The 25520-nt window shown below is 41.9% G+C and overlaps 1 protein-coding gene across 3 annotated transcripts in view; it reads right to left on the bottom strand.

Annotated features, from left to right (window-relative positions):
- The window catches only part of acbd6 (acyl-CoA binding domain containing 6), a 261449-nt gene that overhangs the window by 115564 nt on the left and 120365 nt on the right, over positions 1–25520 (bottom strand). For all 3 annotated transcript variants that reach the window (XM_068037834.1, XM_068037835.1, XM_068037833.1), the window contains exons 4-5: positions 20145–20224; positions 1859–1964 (exon numbers count right to left, since the gene is read on the bottom strand). In XM_068037834.1, the coding sequence (XP_067893935.1) occupies positions 1859–1964; positions 20145–20224 (186 nt within the window). The remainder of the gene's footprint in view (positions 1–1858; positions 1965–20144; positions 20225–25520) is intronic.

Raw genomic sequence — 25520 nt, 5'->3', positions numbered from 1 at the left:
AAGCCACAGCAGCCACCTCAACGAGCACATAAGGGACCATGTTTGACTTTCTCCACAAAACAACTAATATACTTCATCCACAAAAATATGGCAGCTTCAGTCCTTATAATCCCTTCAGCTAGTTCAATTGATTCATCAAACACATACATTTCTAGTTGTTGTGAAATGGTTTTTGAATGTGATTTTGTCAGTTAATTGTGCACAATTATCTTAGAAACTAGCTAGAATTCCTAATGAGGTATATCCAAGTTCACCTGTCATTCATTCACAAACTATCGCATAGTCAGGACATCTTACTGCTGAAATAAAAGTCAAGCTATCAGTGAAAACCAAAACACAGGTTAATGCAATCCAGGGTGCAAGCGTAAATGTAGGTTTGTGAAAAGGAAGGGTTAATCCCTCATTGGCGATCACATGTCATATTTGTCTGAGTTTAACATACAATTTCAATACCACAGCATGATGCAAATTCAAGCAGTTGCTGAAATTACATCAGTCAAAGACTAAAAGAGTTGTTATGGTTGAAAAGGCAGATATTTGATCGGTGTTTTCAAATGAACCCTGCTGAATTCTGTGTGTCTCAATCCATGAATGTATAAGAACTTCAGCTGTTCAAGTGTGTGACAAATTTTATTCTTTTTTAAGAAGGGGAGGAGTGCGCGGGGGAGGAGAGAGAGTGGAGATTTGCACACTGATATTAGCTTGCTGTGATTTGTTGCAACAGAATGCTGCCCTCTACTGTTCATGTGCAGCCAACTTCCAGCCAGGAAATAATCTAACAATTTCTCCACTCATCAAATCTCGCAATGAAATTGTAAGAGATGCTTACATAGTCTACCCGTAAACAATACTGTGAACCAACATTTTTTTGGTGTTTTTAAGCCATGATTTTATCATTACTATACTGCACTGACTAGTACTAACAGCATTTTAGCAGTGCTGTTATTGGGCTGTTGCAGTTGAACCGCGCACTCCATTGTTGCAGTGGGAAAAGGAGTGCAATGTACACATTCTCAAAACTTCTGCTGGGATTCAACAACTCTTTCTGGTAGAAAAGGGACTATTTGACAGTGGCTCCAATCAACTCTTCAAAAAGCACAAATACTGGATTAGCCATTGACCCTTCATGGAAAAGTAATTGGAGTTGAAAGTACTTTATTTTCAGAGCATGGACTCTGTTGGCTCAAAGGATTGGCAAACAGTTTTGAAAAACTCAAATTTTAAGACTCAATCCATACTCTCCCTCAAAGCTAGATTTTGTTCTTCACAGGACCAAGCACATGTGTAGGCGAACCCATATGAGTGGTTTCCTTCATAGACACGGCCATCAAAATCAAGGAAGAACAACGTACAGATGAAAATCATCTCCACTGTTTAATAAAAAAAATAGGTTGCTGGTTTTAAGTTAAAAAATTAACTACAATTCACAAATCACTTACTTGATAACAGAAATTGACCAGAATGGACTTTAAACAAAAAAAGTCATTTTTAGATCTTGTTTGAATCGTGAAGCAGTTGAGCACTGCAAACTGCCTTCAACCTAAGACTATATTTCAGCTTATAATTTTTTAATGCTTCACTGGTACTAATCTTAGGGAAAGGTCGATGTTAGTGTAAAAGTAGATCTGCCCTTTTACATACTCATACTTGTACTCATTAGCAGAGGAAAACATAACCTTATGTGACCAAATATACAAACTTCTTACACAACAGATCTATGTTTTGATGTGAATTTCTATCAAGTGAAGAAACCATTGATAATTTAAATATTTTAAAATAGTTACTTAATGTTGAATGGAGATCAACAAGTTGTCCAATGTATCCAATGAAGCAAAGTAATTGCCAATGAAGATCATACCTCCTCATCCTTCAGGTTAACATCCACATTCTTGGATACAAGGGCTTTTAAAATATGATCAATGTTGTTTTCTCTACAATGATCAAATATAGTTTTGTCTTCTTCCCTGCAAAAAGAGGGAAAAAATATTTTCCTACAGGCTACTGAAGATCAAGAAAGATTGCAAAGTGTTGAGAAGACACATGGCAAAATTGGATATAATCAACATCTCCTTCAATAGTCCAGGCCATGGCGACATTTAACTTCCATTTTTATCCCCCAAAATTACAATGAAAATACAATTGCATCTTATTTTCAGTCTCTATGCTTCATGAATATTCAACAAAAATTGAATTAAATGGATCCACAAGGCACCTAGTTCACCTGTGCATCAAACGGTTGTGGATTCTAGCCCCCCCACCAGACCTCTGAGGGAATGCGTTATCCGGCATGTCATGACTGGAATTAAAGGTTAAACTAAGGCTCATCTAGCTCTTCTTATGGACAGTAAAGATCCTATGGCACTATTTGAAGAAATATATATTTTCCTCCTTAGCCAACAACCTTTCCTGATCCAATTGCTACCAAAAGATGATTAACTGATAGTTCATCCAGTGCCTTTTATGCAACTTTGCTGGTACAGAATAGCTACTATATTGCCTACTTTGTGCTTCAAAAATATAATTTTGATAATGTGCTATATAAATTCAAATACTACTTATTACCCATTTAGTCTCCAAACGGAAGCACTAACAGATGAGTGGACTACTAAACCTCCCATTACGCGAGTTGCCAACAGTAAAGCATTAAGTTAGGTCATGTATTGGGATTAACACACTTTGGAAGATGGTCAGGTTGGATCATGCATCCTGGAGCTTCCAAGGGTTTTTTTTCCCTCTTCTGCAGTCAAACAATGGAGACCTTAGTTCAGTAGGTAACCATCAATATGGGTACGTAGCCCTCAAGGAGCAAGTGAATTTTGTCAATTGTTACATGTAGCTTGGATTTTTTTTCCATCCATTTGCTGCAGCCTTGGATCTTGTCCAAAAGGTATTAAGACATGGTAGTGCATGGCACCAGGCTAGGGCATCAAGATACTGCGTCACAGAGTGGTGGGGCACAAGACCACCATACACCGAATTATAACATTAATGTGACACACCGGCAGGAAGTGCATCATCTAAAGGACAATGGTCTGAAGTTGTACATTGTTTTCCCCATTTGTTCTCAGGATATTTTTTACACCTAGTTACCCCAAGAAGGCAGAGGACTAGCAGCTTTAAGTATTAATTTGATTGGCCACTTCAGAGGGTGATAAAAGTCAACCATGTAGTGTGGGACTGCAGTCATGTGTAGGCCTACAGGTTTCCTTCGCTGAAGTACAATCTCATAATCCAGCAGTTTTCATGATCAATACTCTTCCAGGCACTAGCAACAAGTTCCGAGATTTACTGAATTCAATTTCAAGACTTGCCATGGGAGGGTTCTGAACTCTCAGTCTCTGCATTGCTTAACCCCCGTCATATCCTTTATATGTACCATATAACAGGTTACTTTTGCAGTAACATTTTTACGCGTTGCTTTACATTTCCATTTGAAGAGCTGGAGTCATTCAAGGCATAGGAGACCACCATTTGGCCCATCAAGTACATACCGGCTCTCCATGGAGCTGTGCTATCAGTCCCACTCCCCAGCTTGATCCCAGTAGCCCTGCAAGTCTATTTCTCTCAGGTGGCCATCCAACTTCCTCTTGAAGTCATTGATCGCCTCTGCTTCCCCCACCCTTGTGGGCAGCGAGTTCCAGGTCATTACCACCCACTGCATAAAAAGGCACTTCCTCATATTCCCCTTGCAGCTTTTGCCCAAAACTTTCAATCTGTGTCCCCTAGTCCTTATACCACTTGTTAATGGGAACATCTTTTCCTTATCTAACTTATCTAAGTTTCCATTCAGCTCAATGTTTGTATACTGCTCTCTCTCTGTCTCCCTTTCCCCACTTCTGACATTATGAAGTTCTCCACTGCAGCTAAATGGTGTCAAATGCCAAACATTTTAATGCATTAAAATTGCATATTTCAGTTGACGTTAACCAACACGGTTTTATAATAATGCCAGACAATCTGATTGTTGGGGGTGGGTGAGGGTGATGAAGAGGGAGAAAGATAGCTTCCCAAAGAATTGGAAAAGTTCACCATTAACCTATTGCAGGAATTAAATAAATCCCACATATTGCTTTAAGTTTCAGTCTCAATTACAACTGATCCATACGGTGGTGTGAAGGATGTAGTTTGCTACAACGTAACCTTTTCAAGTGCCCCATTTCCTCTGTGTTCTTACTGTCACACATTTCACAGTATATCACACAATGGATTTCCTATAAAATTGCTTTTCCAAAACTAAATTACATTGTGCATAAATTATTCTATTTAGTGCTACAGTGCACTAACTTGGTTATTTTTCAATAATCTATGAATACTATACTGTCAAAACAATATGAATCCTGATCCTGTATTGTGGTAGGGTTACACAGTCTTTTGGAAAACCACACGTAACTGAATAAAACAAGTTCCTGTGATTGTACACATCCAGCATTGCATCACCGAGAAAATATAGTAGGGAACAGATCTATCAATGTTGTAACGAATTACTAGCATAAACAGGAGACTCAACCTGCTATTAATGTGATGCTACTGAAAGATGACACTTGAGCAGAGCATGTTCAAGAGTGTGTCCACGTGGGATTCCTGCAACAGTTATTGTTTATATTGAGATGTCCTCCGGGAGAAATTTTCACTTAATCTATAATTATCTCTGCGCTTTAATCACTTCCCTACTTCAGAGGGTGCGGTGCACAAGCTGCAAGAAAGCTCATTAACTCAGCGCATCTCTTCTCCCCAGTCACTGCCACTGTTTAATTGCAATGTGCGACTATTATCTATTGCCGCAACTGTGATTTTTTTCATAATAAAAGGGGGGGGGGGGGGGAAGAGGCGGGTCTCTGAGGCACCAGCCACAGCCGATTCACAGCTTTTTAATTATTTTGTGGCCAGACGCTTCTTGCAAGTCGAATAAATTGGTAACTGAGTTTATTCCCTCTTGCGCCCAGATGTCAAGTCCTGGCAAGGGGGAGGGAGGGGCCGAGGGCACAGTGGTATTCGAAATTCAGTGTAATGTATGAAAAGCCCTCAACCCCGATGATATATCAGGATTATCTGCCAAAACAGTTCATCTGTCTGCCAGAGTGACTAATCAGCCCATCAGCAAGATTCAGTGGGCATTAGTCATAACTGGTCCCAGGGCCCAGTTGTCTGCAGATGTCAATGGTAAAATAGCAGGGTGTTCAGGTAAGTGACAAAACACTTAGCAGTCGTGAGGAATAGTAGGAAGATTAAAAGCTTGGGAAAGCTTTAAACCTTGCTTTTTTTTCACATGCAAACAGATCTATCGGGGCTCCAAGTGTACTTAATGTACAAAGTACTCCACTTAGATGGGGAGAAGCATGCTAGGGAAAAATGTTCTTTTCCCTGTTTTTATAATATATATAGACATACAGAAGAACATATGTTTCACTCCCATAACATCTAAAAGTTACCACATGCTTTACTGCAAATATATGTAACGGCAGCTCCCACTCTATGGTTTAATTTTATAAAAATGCTTTCCAAGAGACTTAGAGGCAGTAGTTTAAATAGAACATTCCACTACAAGCCAGTGTTGCACAGCTTACAGAAACAGGCCATTCAACCCAAATGGTCTATGCCAGTGTCTATGCTTCACACAAGTCTCCTCCCACCCTACTTCATCAAACCCTATTAACAACTCCTTATTTCTCCCTCATGTATTTAACTAGCTTCCCCTTAAAGGCATCTGTGCTATTCAGCTCAACTACTATATCAAATCTCAACAAACCCAGTCATAATTTTAAAGACCTTTATCATGTCACCTCTCATCTCTCAGTCTTCTATTTTCTACAGTAAAGAGCCCCAAGCTATTCAGTCTTTCCTGACAGTTGTACCCGCTCAGTTCTGGTATCACCCTTGTAAATCTTTTTCACACTTTCTCCAGTGCTTCTATAATACTTTTTGTAATAAGGAGACGACCAGAAATGTGCACAGTGCTCAAAGTCTGGTCTAAACATGGTTCTATATAGTTTTAACATAACTTCTCTGTAAGTCATTCTCTATAACAGTATTGAACTGCTTCATTGTCCTCTCCCTCACCAATTTTCTCAGCTTCCTCCTTCCCCTCTCCTGAAGGTGTTGACACCTTACTGTAGTACAACTCCAGGAAGGTCAGGCAGCCTCCGTTACCACGCCTACATTGCTTTTATTCATCCAGTGAGCCCGACATTAAGTGTCAGCAAGCTACAGCCAAGCCAGCCCTCGTCTTCACCCAACATCCACCCAAATACATTCCTGACAGAAATGAATCAGGAGCTCGAACACTGGCCAATTTTCTTCACCAAGGGTGAACTCAAGTGAATTTCAGTCTTCCATCTCTACCACAAAGCTGAGACCTGCTAATCCAGCACCAATAAACTGATCGAACCTGGGGCCTCTTACAGCTCAGCTATTCACTGAATAAACCCACTGGACCATTGGGGTAACCGTGTAGAGGTCCCGCTCACAAGTCACTCGTGTCAGTGCAGTAATTGTTATACAGCAATGAAAATGTCAGTTGCCAACCAATAAAAAGCATTGTTTTGTAAACTCCTTTATAAGGGAGATTCAGAAGTGCATGCTCCTGACATCCATTGTTTTAATCATGACACTTGTGCCTTTCCAACTTTGGTGGGGTGGGGGAGAGGGGGAGGCCTCTTCCATTCATAAAACTGTTCCTGGCTTACAAAATGCAAAGATTACCTGTTCCACAAGGTTAAAACTTCTCAGTGCATTATTGGTGGTAGGATGCTTGGAACTGGAAAACTATTTTCCAAAAGACAACTCCTACCATCCAAAAGGAAGGAGCACTTTACCAAAAATGTTTAATCAGCATACAGTAACAAAAGTAGGTGCGCTATTGAGTGAACAAACACAAACGAATGGAAAAACTGGAGGACAGATGGATTGGTATCAGACGGCCTTAGAGACCACCTCCCCACCCCCTTTGCCAGAGATACTCTCATGGTCCCTAGTTTTAAATTTTCTGCATTTCATCTTACTCCACTTCTTAAAAAAATGTATTTCTCTCCTCCCTCCCCAACCTTTCTATTTACAAAACCACCATCAACGACTCACAGACCACAAGAGTTATCTAATTTTCAATCTCTGTGTATGAGGATTATATTTCTCACTGCAGTGTTAATGCAGGACTGCTGAGAAATGGAACACTCTTCTACCTCCAGATGTCAGTATCAAGCTTCCAGATCAGGAATAAAAAGGTAAAAATAACAGTAAATAGCATTATCCCTGTCCCACCCAGCAATCCTATCTATCTACCTCAGATGACCTTACTATTTTTGACTGAAAATGTCAATTTGTGCTAAATTCTGCAGAGTTTGATAATATGCAATGATATCCTCTCAGAATTACAGTAAGAATGTCCAAAAACTCACTTGGGAATACTTTCATCCCATTGGTCTGGGTTGATTTCAAAGCCAGGTTCCAGTAGGTGAATGATAAGTGTCCTAACCTACTCCTCTAACTAATTCCCCAACTAAAGCCATGCCAGAATCTGCGGTGACTCTTTTCTTTATCCCCTGCCTCCCAGATGACACCACAGAGGCTGAATCTCACCATGTGGGGAATCATAGGTGCACTGGGAGCTCCACAGCACTGTGTGATCAAGTATTCATCACAATTATCATTTCAGCTTCGTCAAACAACATAAACAATTTTTTTTTAAAAGACCTTGTTTTGCTTAATCTGAAATTTTGAATTTAAATGTCCCTGCCTGAAACAACTGAAGTTATTCTTCAACATTCTAGAATATTTTTAAAACATTCTCGGTGTTTCAGCTGAAAAACTCCCAGGTTAAGCAATCTTTCATGTCTTCTCAGAATACAACAGCAATCGTATGAAGTATAATTCTTTTTTAAATCGTGTACATGTCTCTACCGGCCAGTGAGGGTCATAGCTCATTAGTTTAAGATTTATTTTCCCATTAAAATTGTCCTTTTTGTTGTGGGTTTATCGAGTTAATTTGAGTGGAGTTAGTTTCAGCTGGGTGATGATTAATTCTACACAAAAAATAAAACTGAAAGGCTACTTTCCCCCTTCTCACAAATAGCACACTAGGAAAAGCTGCAGGTACAAGTGCAGGCACAATTTAGCAACTAAAACATGAAAATCACATTGCAAGGAGGAAAAAAAACGACGCTAACATCTGATTATTCTCATGATGACATTTTAGAGAGAGATCCTCATTTATGTCTGCACCTGTCAGTGTCCAGTTGTTTCTCCTCTGCTGCAGAGAAAACACCAGCTGAAAACTACAGATGGGGAGGGGTTTGTCACATGACAGTCACTCTGATTCAAACATAGCAGTTAGCAGTATTTCTTCTTCTTGCTAGAAAGAACAAACAGTTCCCTTAAACTTCCTGGATCTTGGTTCTTTCTGGGATATCAGCAGACATTTTGTCTCCCGCCTCACAAGCCTTGCACTGTAGGATAGTGTTGCAAATTAGGTGGCCACCCTAAACTGCCATCAAAATCCTCCTTTCAGCTGTTCTATTTAAATGTATTTTTTTTAAAAATATTCAGATCTCCAGTCAGTGGATTAAAGAAAATTATTCAGCAAAGCCAGTTAGCATGACAACTCCCCACCACCCGAAATGAAATGATGACAGAAACATTTCATTATGAGGTCACAAAATGAAACAAAAACTGTACACACACACACTCACTCAGCAGTCTCACTGTCATAGCCATGGTCTGGTTCAGTTTTTTATTTATCTGTGTTTGGGCACGAGCACAATTGGAGAACTCCGACTGCTCTGACTGGGCTCAATCAGTTTGTGCTCTAGCATACACTGAATTTCCTCATGCATTTCTAAAATATCTTCCTTTTCCAGTTTCTCTATATCAGCGAACTCAAAGTATTTCATAACTTTGCGAAGATCATCCAGTGCTTTGTGTACATGTTTTTTCCTTTGCTCCACCAGGACAACAGCTTGTTTTGCAGAGCACTTTGCAAACCAACTGTCACCTAGTAAAACGGTGATTTGTGTGCATTAGTTGTCATAAGACACTTTGTCAGGCAAAGTTTTAGGCCTGCCTTGAAGTGCTTCATAGTCATTTTGTACTTTAACCCAGTGCTGGACTTTTTCCCTTGCAGCTTGAGACTACCTATCAATTTCATACTGCATCTCTTCCTGTTGTTCCAGCTCATCCAGCCTGGCCCACAATTCCTCCTCAATTAGAATACTTGACTGGCAGTCACCACCACCATCACCACCCTCCAAATCTGTCACAAAAACCCTGGGTCAGTTTCCTAGGACACAAGCAACCAGGATTTTGTTTCATGGGAGGGGTCTCGCCTACATCCACATCATGCAGGGTTAGTGTTGTGCATCCTGGTTTGTCCCTGCAGATCCCTTTAAATGCTGTGAGCTGACTTGTTAGATCTCCTCTCTGTTCTGCGTTTAAATAGGAGAGTACGCTGTTTAATTTCCCTACCATTTCAGGGTCAGCTAACCGGATGGTAAGGGGCTCAATCTGGGAATCCTCCCAGTCTCCCTCTAACTCATTATAACTGTCCCTTTCGCCCTGCTCTTTCCTGAATGCCTGACGGACTTGTGCTTGTTTGTCCCCTTCACTGCTTTGATACCATTTTAACATTTTGATGTGGCACAGCCGTTGCTTTTTCCTACGACCTGGGGTGTCAATTATATAATTCATCTTGCTAATTCTCCATTACTATGTTTTAAGGGCCACTGAACCAGGCTTTCAATGGTTCTCCCTGTACTGATAATAGCACTAACACATGGTCTCCGGGCTAAAACGTTGTGGCCTTGGCATGTTTATCTGCCTGCCTTTTCATAGTTGTATGGGAGGTTTTTAGGTGTTCCTGAGCCACTGCACAGGCTCTCGTGAGCTGTTCTCAGAACATGGAGATGTAGTTTAACAGGGAAGATTCATCCGTGTCCCAAAAACCATTCCTGGATTAGTTTTAGAGGACCTCTCACGTCATGTCCATAAACTAACAAAAGAGACTAAAGCCAGTGGATTCATTGGGTGAGTCCCTGGTAGCAAACAGAAGAAATCCTAGCCATTTGTCCCAGTCATGGGGTACTCATAGCAGTATGCTCTGATCATTGTCTGTAGGGTCTGGTGGTACAGCTCAGGCGGAGGACTTTAGCTGGGTTATGCCCAGATTACCCATTACCTTTTGAAAAATACTGGACATAAAATTAATGCCCTGTCCGACTGGATCTCAGCAGGCAGCCCATATCTGGTGAAGAATTGGGTTAGCCTCTCCACCACTAATTTGGCAGAGATAATTCTTAGAGGGATAGCCTCTGGCAATCAGGTAACCACATCCACAATGGTGAGAAGATACGGTTAGCCCCCTTTTGTTTTCAACAGGGGCCCCACTCTGCTGAACGATTCCCTAAAAAATGGTATGGGAATTAGGGGTGCAGGTTTTATTGCATTTTTCGTAACCTCATAATCTGAAGAACTATCAAGCAACAGTGAATAAACCTCATGGGCTTTTCCTCTTAGTTTGCTCTGCAGTAACGGTATCCAGCTTTGTACTGGCCACTTCAACTGTTTTGCAGGCTTTTCAAGAGAGATGAAAAATGCTTCCACATCCCCCTCATTGCATTTTGGTATCAACTGGGAGAACTTTAAGAGCTCAGCACTCGGGCTAATTCCCTCACTAACGGTTCCTTCACTGGGTACGCTCGGTCTTCCCCTATTCAGTTCAAGCTGCCTTAATTCACTTTGGAATGTTCTTTCTTTTTTTCCTTTCTTTTTCTCTTCCTTACTTTTCTTTTTCCCTTTCCTGGAATTCTTTCTCCTCTTTCTCGCTCTGGAAAGCTTTCTTTCTCCCTTTCCTGAAACTCTCTCTGCTCTTCCTCATTCTAGAATTCTAATTCTAGTCTCCTCTGCTCTAGTCGTACCTTAGCTAATGTTACACTGTCTGTTTCAGATTCTATGCCTGTCTCCAGTTCTTCAGTGTCAATTTTAAAATGGTTGGCCACAGGTTTTAGGATTTCAGACTTCCTGGCTTTTGGATGGATAGTAATCTCTAACTTGCCAGCTACATTCCTCAACTCTTCAATAAATAGGGCTTTTAACCTGGTCCACGTTACTCCATTCTGTTCTAGGAAGTTACTGGCCTCCAATGCGGACATTTTAATACTCTGGCACTGAAAGCCACAAGAAAACCTGTAGTGAAGGTTTTAAATTATTGCTAGTGATCTACTTTGTTTCCCGCTTCCAATTTTCCATTTGTCTTTGGGTTTGATCCCAGATGAGAGCCCCCAGATTTCTGTTACAATCAAGTGAGGAGCGGTCAAAGGGCTTCCCTCTTTTCCCTCTCTTTGTTTGACCACAACAGGTTTAATTTTTTCTTAAAGTGAATGTATTGGCCAATTCAGTAGGTGTTTGATTATTTATTTGCTATGATCATAAAAAGAACCAACCGGGCAGGTTTTCTTGAGTTTAACAAAGAAAGAGGTTCACTTTATTGTACTTAAACAGAACTAATGAAAATAATAAACTGTGCGCCAACTTTCACTGACACACACACTAGGGGTTTACACACACACACAAATAGGTTACAAAGTGGGGATAGATAGATTAATTGAGTTAGAGCCAATAGAAAAAAAGGGCATATAGTCTGTGGCGTTTGGTGATTCAGCCAACTTCTAGCTTAATTCCTGATAGTCCTTAAGCTTTTAGTTTGAAGAGGTAGATGACTGGTTCGGTAGGTCTCTTGAAGACAGCGATCCGGATGATTTCCTCCAACGGGATTTCTGATTGTAGCCGTAGTATGAAAAGGTGGTCAGTCAACAGACAGGATTTGAAGCTTTGAGAGAGTGAGAGTGAGAGAGAGAGTGAGAGAGAGAGAGACCCACTTAGGTCTGCTCAGGTCAGAGTCCAGTTGCTTTTCCTCTGCTGCAGAGGAAACTCCAGCCTAAAACTACAGATGGGGAGGGGTTTGTCACATGACAGTCACTCTGAATTAACCATAGCAGTTAGCAGTATTTTTCTTCTTCCTAAAAAGAACAAGCAATTCCCTTAAATTTCCTGGATCCTTTGTTTTTTTCTGGGGAATGAGCAAACATTTCATCTCCCTCCTCAAAAGTCTTGCATTGTAGGAGACAGTTAGGTGACCATCTTAAGCTATAAGCAAAATCATCCTTTTAGCTATTCTTTTTTAAATGTCTTTTTAAAAAAATTCAGATCTTTAGTCAGTGGATGAAAGAAAATTTTCAACAAAGCCAGTTGGCGTGACAACATCGATGGTACCCAGCCCTAGCTCTCTACCACTTCCCTCAGTCCATTGTCTGCTTCTATACCATTAGCTGCCTGTCTGGCATCAAGTCATGGATGAGTCAAATCTTATTCTAAAGAGAGAATCATGAAGGCCAAAGGCATAATTTCTCTCCTTCACCTTTCAACTGTCTGCAGCTTTAAAAACCTTCACAAAGCCCATCTTTTCTATTAGGTTTGCTACCCCTTGTGAAGTACCCAGAGACATAGTCCAGTAAGACATCAAAAACCAGTATTCCTAAAAGACCATGGATCCGCACCCCCAACCCCCAACACTGTCAACTAGCCTTACTTGTGTACTGCATTTTTAAATTTCAGCCATCTATTTCTCTTTGTATTTGAAAATGTATATATAAACGAACATATAAAGAGCATGTATGACCAGCACAAAATGCGGTAGCCAAGCTCTATAATTTCTTACGAATTATAAATGTTTGAACACTGACATTGGCAGGAGAACATAGGATTTGAAATGGAGAAGTCACAATTTTTGGTTATCTGCAATGAAAGTCAGTAGTTAATTAGCATGTAATCTTCACTGTTGAAGAGGATCTTTGCAGCACCAAGTAGCTTGATAAAGACAACCTTTACTCCACCTGGCTAAACATTAGAGGATTGAGGACATATCTGACATATCAAGGTTGCTGCACTAAAGCTGAAGAGCTTTGCAACATCAACTAAACTATTCAAAGTGTGTGAGAAAAGAGAATTGTTTGCTGCTAGTGATGAATGACTGGACAAGGCAGGTATGTGTGTTTTCTCCAGAAGTGGTGTGAAATGGCCTGTGTTTGGAGAAGACCCTTCGGCTAAATCAGAGAACTGAAGGCTGAAATAACTGCAAGGTATTAACTGGATAGGTAACAAGTCTCCAGAATCATCATGCGATATCATAAGGGTGAAACTTCTCTAATCTAACGAAGTGGCAGTGAAGCCCTTCACAGAGTACTTAGCCGATCTGAGGAGAATGATAGGTGAAGAAGAAGCAACCACAATAACGTACAGATAAACTCCAGCTTGTTTGACAACTGTTTCTTACAGTTTGGGTTTCTTCAATTTTTTTTTTTATAACTATATTTTGGCCTCTGTTGCTAGTCCAGTGGCATAACCATGAGCCTACAGAATGTTAAACTTCTGTAGGTATACAGATTGTGTCAGAAGACTGGAGGTTAGTCAATGTTAAAGCAAATTCCTTCAACATCACCGGAACGGACTGTAGATATTGTCCTGCCAAACAATGTAGTCTCTTTAATTACCTCATCTTGAATCGGATATTGAGTTTGGATCACAAGACACAAGGGAAACATTCAACTTGTGCAGGTATTACACAGAAAAGCTGCAAGCTAATCTCTGGGACCAAATGACTGAGCTCTGAGGGAAGACTGAAGAAACTGCAGCTCTTAGCCTGAAATAAAATAACTGAGGGAACCTTACAGAAATATATAAAATATTAAATTGCCCACAAAGGTTTGTAGGTCATTCCAGTTCACCCAGCATGAAATCAGATTTGTACAGTCCAAATTCACTTCAATATATGTCACAGGCACAAACCTGATTAGAGCGTTTCCACGCAGGGAGTTGTGGGAAAGATGGGCACAGATTTGGAAAGCAACAATATATTTAAAAGCTGGAGATGAGAGGGAGTTTGGATGGTAGCTTCTAAGGACAGAGGGATTGAGGAGGGATGACAATTTTGAAAGGGAAGGAGACAAATCAGATGAGAGGGAATCATGTGCAATGTCAGATAGCATATGGGCCAAGGAGGGAAAATGTGTGGTAAGCAGTTTAGTAGGAATGGGTTCAAGGAAGCAAGAGGTAGAGCCGTTATCTTTTAGGGGTAATGTACTAGTTTTTTACTGTAATGAATACTTCCCATTATTTGTCTGTAGGTTTATCATTAACAGTTTTACCCAGTTTAATATGGCCAATTAATTTCTCATTCCTCTGAAGTGCACCTTAGTTAAATTTAAAACAACGGTTGGTGACTCTCCTTTCTCCCTCTCAAACCAAGTATCAAATTCAATGATATTATGGTTACAATTTGCGAGATATTCCCCTAGCATCAGATTGTCAATTAATTCTGTTTTGTGCCTGGCTGAACTTGTTCTCGTGTCAAACAACTTCTCCTTCAATTCCACTCACTTCCTCCAAATAAAAGATGTTGCTATGGGTACCTGCATGGGTCCTAGTTATGCCTGCCTTTTTGTGGGATATGTGGAACATTCCTTGTTCCAGTCCTACTCAGGCCCCCTCCCTCACCTCGTTTTCCGGTACATTGATAACTGTATCAGTGCCACTTACTGCTCTCGCCTGAACTGGAAAATTTCATTGACTTTGTTTCAAATTTCCACCTTTCCCTCAACTTTACGTGGTCCATCTCTGACTCTTCCCATCCCTTCCTTGACTTCTCTGTCGCCATTTCTGGGAAGAGACTATCAATTTTCACTATAAGCCCACGGAATCCTACAGCTACCTGGACTACACTTCCTCACACCCCACTTCTTGCAAGGACTCAATTCCATTCTCCCAGCTTCTCCATTTCCGTCCCATCTGTTTGGGCAATGCGATTTTCCATACTAGCGCTTCTGATATGTATTCCTTTCTCCTCAACCGCGGACTTCCCCCCTCTCCGTCCCCATGGTAGTTAACGGGCCCTCAACCACGTCCGATCTATTGCACACACTTCTGTTCTGACCCCTTCTCCTCCCTCCCAGAACCACAATTGGTTTTCCTTGTCCTCACCTTCCACCCCACTAGCCTCCATATTTATAGGATTACCCTCTGCCATTTATGCCACCTCCAGCATGATGCCACCAAACGCATTATTTTCCTCCCTCCCCTTTTAGCATTCCGAAGGGAATGTTTCAATTTAGTATACTGTATTCACTGCTCACAATGTGGTCTCCTTTACACTGGACAGGCTAAAAGCAGACTGGGTGACCGCTTTGTGGAACACCTCTGTTCAGTCCGCAAGCATGACCCCGAGCTTCCTGTTGCCTGTCATTTCAATTCTCCACCTTGTTCCCTCTCTGACCGTTCTGTCCTTGGCCTGCTAGTGTTCCAACGAAGCTCAACGCATGCTCAAGGAACAGGACCTCATCTTTCGACTGGGCACTTTACAGCCTTCCGGACTCAACACTGAGTTCAATAGTTTTAGATCACAACCTCTGACCCCATTTGTTCCTATTTTCGTGGGGGATATTTTGCTGGCTCATTTTTTTCCCACACCCATTGTTTTTCTTAATCCCTATACCTTGTGTTACTATCCTGTCATTTACATCTCATCCAGACACACCTTTTATTTCTTCCCTTGTCCCATCACTACCCTTTGTACCACGAAACTTTTTGTCATTTAATCTCTCCTGCCCTCCACCCTATCACAGGCCTTCCCTTTTGTTCTTCTTCCACCACCCCCCACCCCCTTCACTTGCTCAAAACCTATTACATTTCTAACTTTTGCCAGTTCTGATAAAAGGTCACACAAACCTGAAACTTTAACTGTTTTTCTCTCCACAGATGTCACCTGATCTGCTGAGTATTTCCAGCATTTTGTTTCTGTTTAAGATTTCCAGTATCTGCAGTATTTTGCTTTTGTGTTCAAAAACATATTCACCACCACCTCTCTCAACCCCTCCACTCTCTGTGATTTTCTATACAGCTTGTCCAGCATCATGTAGTGGATAAACAGAAATTTCCTCCAATTAAATATTGGGAAAACCGAAGCCATCATCTTCAGTCCCTGCCATAAACTCCATTTCATAACCACTGACTCCATTCCTCTCCTGGGCAACTGTCTGAGGCTGAACCAGACCTTCACAATCTTGGACCCCAAGTTGAATTTCATATCGCATGTTCGCTCCAACACCAAAACCACATACTTCCACCTCCATACATCACTCACCTGACTCTGTCCCACCTCAGCTCATCTGCTGAAACTGTCATTTATGCTTTTGTTGCCTCTAGACTGGACTATTCTAATGCTCTCCTGCCTGGTCTCCCATCTTATCTTCCACCCTGCATAAACTTGAGCTCATCCCAAACTCTGCTGCCTGTATCCTAGCTCGCACCAAGTTCTCCTCACCCATCACCTCTGTGCTGGCTGATCTATGTTGGCTCCCGGTCCAGCAACAACTCAATTTTAAAAGTTTCATTCATGTTTACAAATACTTCCAAAGTCTCACTCCTCCCTATTTCTGAAGCCTCCTCTAGCCCTACAAGCCTTTGTAATTACTGCGCTCTTCCAATTATGGCCTCTTGCACACCCCCGATGTTAATTGTTCCATCATTGGCGGCCATGCCTTCAGCTGCCAAGGCCCTACATTCTACCTCCCTCCTTAAACCCTCTCTCTCTGCCTCGCTTTCCTCATTCAAGGCACTCCTTAAAACCTACCTCATTAACCAAGCCTTTGGTTACCTGTCCTAATGTCTAATGTGGCTCGGTGTCAGATTTTGTTTGCTAATGCTCCTGTGAAGTGTCTTGTAATGTTTTACGACGTCAAAGGCGCTATAGAAACACAAATTGCTGTTGTTGTATATCACTTAAATGCACGGCTTCTTCCAGTCTGTGTGAAAATGAAAATATTCTGTTATAACTGCTTTGTTTTTGCTCTAAGTTTCCCTGATCTCCAACTTCCCCTCCCCCACAACTGCATCACCACCAACTGAAGGTCGGCAGTTAACTCCTGCCACAGTCGAGCATTCGTTCCTATTCCTTAACTGCACCCATCAGGTAGGTAGTGGGGGTTGGGATTCCCGCCTCGGCCTAAATTTAGTCCTGTGAATGGCCTTCCCACCTCGCTGCCAATTGAGGCCCTTAACTAGGCAATTAACCCCCAATTAAAGGCCTCTTCCCGCTGTAGCCGCAATTAGCCATGCGACAGGCAGTCCTGTCACTGCATGGGAAGCATGGCATGAAAAATTGTGAGGGCTGCTTCCTGGCTCTGTGGGTGGGGGGGTGGTGCCCTCATTAAAAGGCGCTTAGTGCCTGAACAAGGGAGCTAGCATCGGGAAGGGGGCAGGGGGCCCGCTGAGAGCCAACCCTTGCCGCCAAGCCAACCCCCCGCCCCCCCACCACCGCCTCCCTCCACCCACCCCCCCAACCCTGTCCTATCTGAGGTCTGGTTCCAGCAACGCTCCTCGGCCTCTGGTGGGTGCAACAACAACAGCAGCCACTGGCTGTGCGGTGGCGCTTCAGCTGCCAGCCTCTGATTACCCACAGCTCTGCAAGGGCGGAACTTCCAGCAACAGGGTCCTGGATCTAGTAATCTGCAGGACTACGAATCAAATGCTGGAAGGTGGGATTAGAATGAGTCGATCGTTTTTCAGTCGGCATAGACATGATGGGCCAAGTGGCCTCTTTCTATGCCTTAATCTTTCTCTGATTCTATTCTATGGAAGGCCAGCCGCCGTCCACATAAGTGCCTGATTGGCGATAAATTTAGCAGGCTGTCCGAAGAGGTGACGTGGGGATTTTGGCGTCAGTTTCTCTGGACGTCAAGACCCCCATCTCTAGGATAAAATTCCCCCAAAAGCACATTGAAGCATACAAAATTCTTACAGGGCTCAACTGGGCTGATGCAGGAAGGATGTTACCCCTGGCTGGGGGGGGGGGGGGGGGGTCTAGACTCAGAAGGCAGAGTCTCAGAATAAGAGGTAGGTCATTTAGGACTGAGATAAGGAGGAATTTCTTCACTCAGAGGGTGGTGAATCTTTGGAATTCCGTATCCCAAAGGGCTGTAGAGGCTCAGTCATTGAGTATATTCAAGACAAATATCAATAGATTTCTAGCTGTTAAAGATATCTACGGATATGGTGATAGTGCAGGAAATGGCGTTGAGGTAGATCAGTCATGATCTGGCGGAGCAGGCTCGAGCGGCTGGATGGCCTACTCCTGCTCCTATTTCCTATGTTCTAATTCACTTATATTATTTATTATGCTGTGTGCAAGGACAGCTACTTGGGGACTGGAGAAAAGCAGATGTTACTCATCTTTTTAAAAATAGGTAGCAAAAGTGATCCAAAAACTCAGACCAGTGAGTCTGACATCAGTTATACATAAATTTGTGGAAACTCTTACTAAAGATAAGATCATGGAGCATCTGGATATTAAAATCATAAAAGATACCTAGTATGGGTTCTTGCACGAGAGGTCTTGCCAATCTAACTAATTAGTTTTCTTTGAGGGTGTGACGAAGTAATTTGATGAGGGTAAGGCAATGAATGTGGTGCACTCAGTAAGATCTTTGATAAAGTTCCTTTGGAAAGGCTGGTAGTAAAAATAAAGAAATCGAGATTGTCATCAGCCAGGGAGGTTGGGGTCCCATAGAGCCTGTTTAGGACCTCTCTTGTTCAATATCTTTATAAATGGTCTGGAGCTGGGAGTCACATGCTCTGTGGCTAAAACTGCAGATGATTTAGGACAGATGCCATGGAAAGAGTGACTAGTACATGAATTTATCTTCTGGTTAAGATAGTGGAAGCTAAAGTCTTCAATTTATTAAAAGATATAGATGATTAGGGAGCAAACTAAGTTTCATTCATGGATAGACTAGCTATAGTTTTGATCTGTCTTCCAGTCTTATGAATAGGGTTTTGACCACTGGGATTCAACTTTAGCCAAACAACATCCAATTGTTTTTCTATCACTGACAGGTTACATTTACCAAGGTACTGAGGTATCTAAAGATAGCAAGGAATTTAACATTGAAAATCCCTCACCAAGATCAGCTCAAAAGTACCATCACACACAGAACCGTGAAAAGGACAGCTGTGATTTCCCTTTGCTAACTTTTGTACCCAATTTAGTACATTCCTGTTTTACATCATTTCAAAATGGAGCTGCTCCTCAAATGCAGATATTTTAACATTAAATGGTGCTGGCATTGATGTGAAATTTCACTAAGCTCTCTATATATTCTGTGAACCAGGGAATTACATGGATGGTGTGGGGGGAGGGAATCACCCAGTAGCAGAAGGTAAAAGCTGCATGACCTCATGCTAGTAATCATCTAAATTAGTAACACTTATCAAGATGTACATACCCAAAACAAATGAAGCACAGTTTAGCAGTCCATCTACTTTCAAAAGATGTGTGTTTTAGAAATGCACCATCAAACTGACTTTGATTGGGTTTATTTCCTGCTCCTATCATTGATTTTATCTCAAACTCAACATCAAACATGATGTCACAGTGCAGCAGGTCACAAAGATCAGAACAGTAAACAAATGAAAGATGTTCAACAGTCATTACTTCATTTCAGCTATGGTGAAGTAGGGTGTGCCAGCACCATTTCCAAAATGGACTCCAGGCAAACTCTAATGGACCCACTCACATTTCCAGCCTCATATGACAAACAGGAATAATTGGGAAGAATCTGTTAAAGATTCATTATTTCCCACTGTGAATTTTGCATTTATTAAAATGTATCTCATCAAATGAACCCATGGCCTTGAATTTGGAGAACTGCACAAGAACTGTAAAGACTGTACTGAACATAATTATATGATTATCCAAGAGAGATATTTCAAGGAATCAACATTTAGTAATGAAATTGTTCAACTTGGAAAAACTGCAATTAAATAAAAAAATTCAGCCTATACGACAGAATATTTGCAGGGTACAATTACTGAAAGCGTGAAGTAGATCCTTGCCCAATTAACTGTTCAGTGGTTTTCTTTATGATGCCTCTGTGAAGCAGCTTGGGAATGTTTCTATGCTAAAAGAGAATACATAATTGCAAATTTTTGTCTTTGATGATGATATATCTACCAGTTTATATAATTGTGGAACTGCAGCCCAGTCAATTACATGCTTTTCTTAAAAAGAAAATGTGAACATGGTCATTTGTAAAACCATTTAATCAACATACCTGATCATCTCCTCCTGATAAAGGCTGCTGACGACAGGCCCACCAAACCGTAATTTCTGATCAGATTCCTTCACTGAATCCTGAAACACAATCAGATGGAGTTAGTACAAACTGTAAGGACAGTCCTAGCAACTACAGACCAGTTAGTCTATCAGTGGTAGGTAATCAAAGAAAAAAAAAATACAAACACTTGGAGAGGTTTGAGTCAATTAAGGATAGCCAGCATGGATTTGTAAAAGGCAGATCATGCTTGACTAATCTAACTGAATTTTATGATGCCATAACAGAGAAGGTTGATGTAGGGAATGTGGTGGATGCTGTCTATATGGATTTTAAGAAAGCGTTTGGAAAAAGTACACATAAAAGGCTGGTTAACAAAATTGAGGCTCATGGAATAGGAGGGTCAGCGTCAAATTGGATTTTAAAAAAATTGGCTAAGAACAGAAAACAGTGAGTCATAGTAAATGGTTGTTTTTCAGACTGGAAGATGGTAGATAGTGATACTCCCCAAGGTTCAGTGCTCGGACCACTGTTTTTTTTTGCGATATATAAATAACTTGGATCTTGGAATACAGAGTAGAATTTCAAAATTTGCCAATGATACCAAACTTAGAGGAGCAAATAGTGAGGATGATACAAACCGCCTGCAACAGGACATAGATAGGCTATCAGAATGGGCAGACAAGTGGCAGATGGAATTTAATACTGACAAGTGTGAGGTACTGCATTTTGGCAGAAGGGATAGGGTGAGGCAATATAGACTTAATGGCGCAATTCTAAAGCGTGTGCAGGAACAAAGGGACCTGGGGGGTGCATGTGCATCGATCTTTGAAGATGGCAGGACATGCTGAGGGAGTGATTAGAAAAGCATATGGGATCTTGGGCTTCATAAACAGAGGCATTGAATACAAAAGCAGGGATGCTATCCTGAATCTTTATTAAGCTCTGGTTAGGCCCCAACTAGGGGAGAATTCTGGTCACCACACTTTAGGAAGGATGCGAGAGTCCTTGAGAGGGAGTTTATAGATCTGGTCACCCCACAGCTCAAGAGTATGCAGGCAGAGAGAGAAAGGGTGACCACCAGACAGTCAAGAAGAAACAGGCAGGTAGTGAGGAGAGCTGTGAATGCGTCTCACTCTCCAACAGGTATTCGGTTCTGAATACTGAGGAAAGAGATGGTTCATCTGGGGAGTGCAGCCAAAGCACAGGCCATGGCACCACAGGTGCCTCAGCTGCATTGGGCGGGGGGGGGGTGCACAAGGAAGACTGGAAGAGCAATAGTGATAGGAGATTTGATAGTCAGGGCAGCAGACAGGCATTTCTGCGGCCACAGACGTGAATCCAGGATGGTATGTTGCCTCCCTGGTGCCAGGGTCAAGGATGTCACTGAACGGCAGCAGAACACTCAGAGGGAGGCAGGTGAGCAGCCAGCAGTCGTAGTCCACATTGCTATCAATGACTTAGGTAGGAAGAGGGATGTGATCCTGTAGAGAGAGTTTATTGAGCTAGGTAAGAATTTAGAAATCAGGACCTCAGAAGTAGTAATCTCTGGATTACTCCCAGTACCACAGGCAAGTGAGTACAACAATAGTAGGATATTGCAGATGAATGTGTGGCGAGAAAGATGGTGCAGGAGGGAGGGCTTTAGGTTCCTGGGACCAGTTCTGGAGAAGGTGGGACCTGTACAGGCTGGACGGCTTGCACCTGAACAAAGCTGGGACAAATTTCCTTGTGGGGCGATTTGCTAGTGCGACTGGGGAGGGTTTAATCTAACTAGGCAGGGGTGTGGGAACCAGCAGTAAATATCAGAGAGGGGTGTGGACTGTGTTTGAAGGCAGTCGGAGATCAACATGCCAAGGGAGAAACACCCAGTTCGTCTTTCCTGCACCTCTCTAAGAGATCGGAGAAATCCAGTGTGTCAGCTCCTCTTTCTCCACCTCTTTGAAAAACCTACGAATCCAGAGCGGGATAACTGAAATTCCTGATGCCACATTTCTCCTGGAAAGCCAACCAAACTACTTCACGACATCTCCAGAACGAACTGTTCCAGAAAAGATCCCAGTGATCCGTCTCCGTATACCTGGAACAAAAGGGACATCTGACATCCTTCCACATCTTCACGTTTTTCTTCAAGAATGAGCAAGTATTTGGCCAAAGTTTTTTTTTTGTAAAAGAGCTCTGCAGAGAAAATCTCTATTGTTCATTAACAGGTGTGTGTGTTTGTGTGAGGGGCTAAGATAAAAAGGGAACTTTCATATTTCAATCTGTGTGTTAATGCTTTGCTTCGTTATTGGGTAAGTCTTGGTTTATAATAAATTGATAATTGCGTTGTTTATTAAAGAAACCTGGTTGGTGTGTTTTCTTTGGGGATAAAGAGTAGAGTATATGATTGACCGTATTGGTACCTGGGTAAACATTTAAATATATATTGTGACCTGTGGAGAAGTGGAACTAGAAAAGACAGTATACTCTTCCCACCTTGGCTGTAACAGTATTGAATATTCCTGGATACAAGGTGTTCAGGAAAGATAGGAAAGGGAAAAAAGGGGGAGGGATGGTGGTATTGATTAAGGAGAGCATTGCAGTGCTGGAGAAAAAGAATGTCCCAGAGGGGTCGAGGACAGAATCAATTTGGCTAGAGCTAAGGAACAAAAAAGGTGCAGTTACAGTGCTCGGTGTTGTCGAGAGGCCACCAACTAGTGGGAAGGACGTGGGGGAACTAATTTTCAAGGAAATTAGAGAGAGGTGCAAAAATTATAAGGTAGTTATAATGGGGGACTTTATCTGGTGATGATATTGTTTCAACATATTGATGTGACAGAGCCGATTCTTTATCCGGTGATTTGGGGCATCAGTCAAATAACTTACTTTACCAATTCTTTTGATCACTTTATATGGACCACTAAACCGTGCTTTCAGCAATTCACCCTGTAAAGACAGCAATATTAACACCTCATCCCCTAGTTGAAACATTCAGGTCTTGGCATGCTTGTCTGCCCTTTTCTTCATGGTTGTTTGGGAAGCTTTTAGGTGTTCCTGAGCCACGTTGCAGGCTTTCGTGTGCTGCTCCTGGAACACGGATACATAATCTAACACGGAAGATTTGTCCCTCTGTTCTAAAAACTTCTCTTTGATTAGTTTTAGAGGACCTCTTACTTCATGTCCATAAACTAATTCAAAAGGACTAAAACCTGTAGGCTCATGAGGTGAATCCTCAGTGGCAAACAAAAGAAATTCCAGCCCTTTATCCCAATCATGGGAATATTCATTACAGTATGCCCTGATCAGCGTTTTGAGGGTTTGATGGTACCTTTTGAAAGCCCCTGGTGTATGTGGGTGCTAGGCTGAGGACTTTAACTGTGTTATACACAGATTACTCATAACTTACTGAAAAATTTTAGACATAAAATTGGAACCTTGATTCGACTGAATCTCAATTGGTAATCCATATCTAGTGAAGAACTAAGTTAACTTCTCTACCACTACCTTAGCAGAAATTGTTCTCAAGGGAAAGGCCTCTGGGAACCAAGTAGCCATATCCATAATAGTGAGCGTATACTGATGTCCTGCTTTTGTTTTTGGTAAAGGTCCCACACTGTCTACCAACAGCCGACTAAATAGTTCTCCAAAAACTGGTATGGGAATTAGAGGTGCCGGTTTTATGGCAGGTGGCAGTTTTCCCACAATCTGGCATGCATGGCACATTTTACAAAACTGCCCCACGTCCTGGTAAAGACCTGGCCAGTAAAAATGTTGACCTATGCGCGATTGGGTCTTCCGGGTCTTCACATGTCCCATCATAGGAATTTCATGGCCAATCCTTAATATTTCCCAGCGATACTTGCGCGGTACCACTACCTGGTGAACTACCATCCATTCTTTGTCCGCAGGTCTGTGAGGAGATCTCCACTTCCTCATCAGAATCCCATTTTTAATACAACAACCTTCCGGAACTCCCTTCGCTTCAGCTTCAGTTAGAGCCGATTGTGCCACTTTACTTAACTCTGGATCAGCTTGCCGAGCCATGATCAGAGAAGACTTTCTGAACATTTCATTCAGATTATCCAAATTCCCAAAGAAAGTTTCAGATATTCAGCTATCTGTCTGGGGTGTCAATTTGACCTCCAACAATGGAACTTGTTTAGCCATTGTTCAGGTCACTACACATGAAGGAAAATTTCCTGGAACCTTTTCCTGTAATTGCTCTATCTCTTTGACTTAATTTGGTCTTTCCGTGACTACTGGAGAAGCTACCATCTTCGCTCCAACCAAATCATTCCCCAGGAGTAGGTCAACTCCATCTAAAGGCAAATAATGGACAATTCCTACGGTTACCGTTCCAGATATTTGGTTGCACTCCAGGTGCACCCAATACAAAGGTACGGGTATATACTCCTCGTCAATACCATTCACGAAAACCTTGGCATTCAGCGTGCTCTTTGGTGAAAAAGTTCTGCCTTTCCCCAGCAAAAGAGTTTGGATGGCTCTTGTATCCCTAAGTATAACTATAGGTGTTTGCCTCACTTGAGGGAAAAGGAATTAATTTTCCTTTTGACAAGAATTCCCTATAACTCTCAGCTATCTTGTTCACGTTCCCTGCACTCTCAGCAGTTTTTGAACTTGGCCTCACAGCTGCAGTCAGAGCTACAGCTTGCTCTGTCGTACCCTTTCTCGGCATTGGCCTTGTGTACCCTAATAACTCCCATGGATTTACCTTGAAAATTCCAGCATTCTGCACAAAGGTGTCCCACCCTGTGGCAATGGAAACACTTTCAGACCTCACTTCCACCCTCAGCATCTTCCTTTCTGGCCTGAGGAGGAGATCCCAGGGCATACCCAGATATCACTTCTTGTCCCCGGCTACTTGCTTTCCTTTCACCCTCCCAACTGCTATCCTTCTCGGGTTTGTGGGGGTGACGGAAAAGGGTTTGGGCTTGTAAACAAGCTCGTAATCATCTGCGATCTCAGCTGACTGTCTGGCTTTTGATATCTTCTGGTTCTCCACATGGGTTCTTACTAACGGAGGAAGTAAATTTTAAATTCTTCCAGAAGAATTATTTCCCCAAGGGTCTCATATGTGGCCTCTACCTTTAGTGCCCGCATCCAATGATCTAAGTTAATTTGCTTTACCCTCTCAAATTTGAAATAAGTTTGCCCAGGCTATTTCCGGAGGTTCCGAAATTTCTGCCTGTAAGCTTCAGGGACTGATACGGCCAATTATAAACTCTATTTTTATTTCAGAATAAAATCCACCAACCAGGTTTCTTCAATAAACAACAAAATTATCAAATTATTATAAAACAAGACATATTCAGTAAAGATGCAAAGCATTAACACACAGATTTAAATATAAAAGTTCCTTTCTACCTTAGCCCA

Source organism: Heterodontus francisci, chromosome 8, assembly GCF_036365525.1.
Source record: "Heterodontus francisci isolate sHetFra1 chromosome 8, sHetFra1.hap1, whole genome shotgun sequence".
Taxonomy (NCBI): Eukaryota; Metazoa; Chordata; class Chondrichthyes; order Heterodontiformes; family Heterodontidae; genus Heterodontus; species Heterodontus francisci.
This window is presented reverse-complemented; position numbering and strand designations above follow the sequence as displayed.